General features: G+C 45.8%; 1 protein-coding gene across 1 annotated transcript in view; it reads left to right on the top strand.

Annotated features, from left to right (window-relative positions):
• The window catches only part of adamtsl3 (ADAMTS-like 3), a 184,959-nt gene extending 181,896 nt beyond the window's left edge, over positions 1-3,063 (top strand). The window contains exon 21 of the mRNA XM_031812497.1: positions 2,333-3,063. Within this exon, the coding sequence (XP_031668357.1) occupies positions 2,333-2,634 (302 nt within the window). The 3' untranslated portion in view covers positions 2,635-3,063. The remainder of the gene's footprint in view (positions 1-2,332) is intronic.
• The last annotated feature ends 589 nt before the right edge of the window (positions 3,064-3,652 follow it).

A 3,652-nucleotide genomic window follows, 5' to 3' on the forward strand; every position in this document is an offset into this window, starting at 1 on the left:
GGGTAGTGTGTATACTACATCTATAGATTCACAATAGGGTAGTGTGTATACTACATCTATAGATTCACAATAGGGTAGTGTGTATACTACATCTATAGATTCACAATAGGGTAGTGTGTATACTACATCTATAGATTCACAATAGGGTAGTGTGTATACTACATCTATAGATTCACAATAGGGTAGTGTGTATACTACATCTATATATTCACAATAGGGTAGTGTGTATACTACATCTATAGATTCACAATAGGGTAGTGTGTATACTACATCTATAGATTCACAATAGGGTAGTGTGTATACTACATCTATAGATTCACAATAGGGTAGTGTGTATACTACATCTATAGATTCACAATAGGGTAGTGTGTATACTACATCTATAGATTCACAATAGGGTAGTGTGTATACTAAATCTATAGATTCACAATAGGGTAGTGTGTATACTACATCTATAGATTCACAATAGGGTAGTGTGTATACTACATCTATAGATTCACAATAGGGTAGTGTGTATACTAAATCTATAGATTCACAATAGGGTAGTGTCTATACTGTGTTTTGTGTTTGGAGATATTAGGTGGATGGAATGACTTCACATTAACCAAAGGATTGACTCTCCCCTGCTGTCATGCTAGCCTCAGGTTGTATCCCAAACAGCACCTTATTCCAAAAACAGTCCATTACTTTTCATCAGGTCCCATAGGGCTCTGCACTATATAGGGATTAGGGTGCCATTTGGGATGTAGCCTCAGAGTCTCAAGCACAAGGTCATGTTGCCTCATCCTTCTAGCCCAGACCTTATCTCATTCCCTGTTATCAAAGCTAATGATATCAAATCCACAGGATTAACTTGACCCAGATATACAGGGAGGGTGCTTCCCAAATGGCAACCTTTTGCCATATAGTACACTACTTTGGAGCAGAGTCCACATTGCCTCAGTCTAAGTATGAGCATACAGGCTCTGGTCACTACATAGGGAATAGGGTGCCATTTGGTACGCTGACAGAGAGTGCGTTAGAGGGAGGGTCTGAATGCATTGCCTCACAGTCTAAGTATGACCATCGGTCAGTACGAGACAGAAATTACAGTGATTGAAATGTACTGAGAGCTTGGTTTTAGGTCCAGCTGATTCCAGACAGAACAGGGTGGAAGATCTTGTTCTCTACTGATTGACTCTTTTCTCATTTTAAGATCACCTCATTAGATCACTTCATTAGATCACTACAGTAGATCACAAGGTCCAACTGAAATGTGACTTCTTCTTTTAACCCCTCCAAGGACATAAATGCACCCAGGTTTTGGAGAGGTGTGGGGAGCTGCCACACTGGGCGCCCCGGCGAGCTGTTGTTATGGGGGGTTAAGTGCCTTGCTCAAGTGCACAACGACAGGCAATGGCATCTGGGATTTGACACCGGCAACCCTCTAGTTGCCAGCTCACTTCCCGATAGATTTTTCCTGTCAGACCCAGGATTTGAACTGGCAACCATCCGGTTGCTGAGTTTCCTATTTAACCGCTAGGCTAACTGCCGCCCAAATTATGCTAATGCTAATGTAGAATCATTATTCCAAATCAAATCATTATCATAATGTCAGATATAATATAGGTTTTATTTATAATATTTGTGTTAGTTATAAAGTTGTTTTATCCTTCTAAACCTTCATGCTATAGCCTATATTTGTCATGTGAGTAAATGACAATGGTTTAATTCACTGTAAGAGGTTGACCACCGTTATGTTCTCTCTCTCTCTGTCTCTCTCTCTGTCTCTCTCTCTCTCTCTCTCTCTCTCTCTCTCTCTCTCTCTCTCCTCTCTCTCTCTCTCTCTCTCTCTCTCTCTCTCTCTCTCTCTCTCTCTCTCTCTCTCTCTCTCTCTCTCTCTCTCTCTCTCTCTCTCTCTCTCTCTCTCTCTCTCTCTCTCTCTCTCTCTCTCTCTCTCTCTCTCTCTGTCTTTGTCTCTGTCTCTATCTCTCTGTCTCTCTCGCTCTCTCTCTGTCTCTCTCTCTGTCTCTCTCTCTGTTTCTCTCTCTCTCTCTCTCTCTCTGTCTCTCTCTCTCTGTCTCTCTCTCTTTCTCTATCTCTCTTTCTGGCTCTCTCTCTGTCTCTCTCTCTTTCTCTCTCTGTCTCTCTCTCTGTCTCTCTCTCTGTCTCTCTCTCTCTCTCTCTGTCTCTCTCTCTGTCTCTCTCTCTCTCTTTCTCTCTCTGTCTCTATCTCTCTCTCTCTCTCTCTGTCTCTCTCTCTGTGTCTCACTCTCTCTCACTCTCTCTGTCTCTCTGTCTCCCTCTCTCTCTCCCTCCCTTTCTCTTTCCCTCCATCCATCATTCCCTTCAGAGCATAAGACAGAGATGAACCCCAGACAGCTTGTGAAGGAAGCATCCAGAATCAACCAGCAGCCCACAAAGGAGACAGGGAAGGAAGCATCAAAGGAAACAATCAAGGAGCCAGTAAAGCGTTGTCCGTTGATTCTAGGCTTGAGTCGTATCTACATCCAGACCCGGCAGGAGAAACGCCTCCACCTGACCATCGGTGGGCGTGCTTACCTCCTACCAAAAACCTCCCTGATCATCAAATGCCCTGTCCGGCGCTTCCAGGTTGGATCCTTTCCTCATGGTCTTTACTGTTGTAATGGATGAGAACATATGCCATGGCTGGGGTTTCCAGGTTGGATCCTTTCCTCATGGTCTTTACTGTTGTAATGGATGAGAACATATGCCATGGCTGGGGTTTCCAGGTTGGATCCTTTCCTCATGGTCTTTACTGTTGTAATGGATGAGAACATATGCCATGGCTGGGGTTTCCAGGTTGGATCCTTTCCTCATGGTCTTTACTGTTGTAATGGATGAGAACATATGCCATGGCTGGGGTTTCCAACTATGACTGGACATGTTTATCATTTAAAATCACTTACATTTAATTTTGTAGACTCATTCTGGCAATAGACAAATCTCCCTGAACAGCTGTTCTGCTCAGCTTGTCAGGAGGTAAAGGCCATTCCAGGACTCCAGTCTAAATTGAGAGGTTGTCCTCCTTAGCTCTTATTTTTGCCTTGTGTTTTGTCTTGTATGTTGCATCTAGAAAGCCTACATCCGTTGGGAGAAGGACGGCCGCCCCCTGCACAGCTGCAAGCGTCTGGGCGTCACCAAATCTGGTTCTCTAAAGATCCACAGCCTAGGAGTTGTGGACAGTGGGGTGTACGTGTGTATCGCCGGCCCCGCCTCAGACTCATTCACCCTTAAACTGATTGGCAGCGACAGCAGACTGATCGACCGACCGGTTGAAAACGAATCGGACCCCGAACCTGGCCTAGACCTGACCAGGATTCAACCGCGATTCAACCTTCAGGACTGGGACACCCAGGGTCTTCCTCACTGCCTCCCGTTTACCCCCAGCCTCAAAGGTCCCAGTCTGTCTCTGCTGCCCGGTGGTGTAGAGGCCTCGGTGTTGCAGGTGCAGGCGGGGGCCTTGGTGCTGCAGCCCTGGAGCCTGGAGGAGAGGGTGAGGAACGTGAGTCTGCAGGCGGAGATGGGAGAGATCAGCCAGGAACAGGCTTCTCAGATCATCTACACCCTCATCACAGAGATGTCTGGAGGCCAACAGGCCTCCACAGAGCAGTGGAAAGGGACCAAGGAGGAGACGGGGAACCCAAAAGGT

Source organism: Oncorhynchus kisutch, unplaced genomic scaffold, assembly GCF_002021735.2.
Source record: "Oncorhynchus kisutch isolate 150728-3 unplaced genomic scaffold, Okis_V2 Okis03b-Okis08b_hom, whole genome shotgun sequence".
Taxonomy (NCBI): domain Eukaryota; kingdom Metazoa; phylum Chordata; class Actinopteri; order Salmoniformes; family Salmonidae; genus Oncorhynchus; species Oncorhynchus kisutch.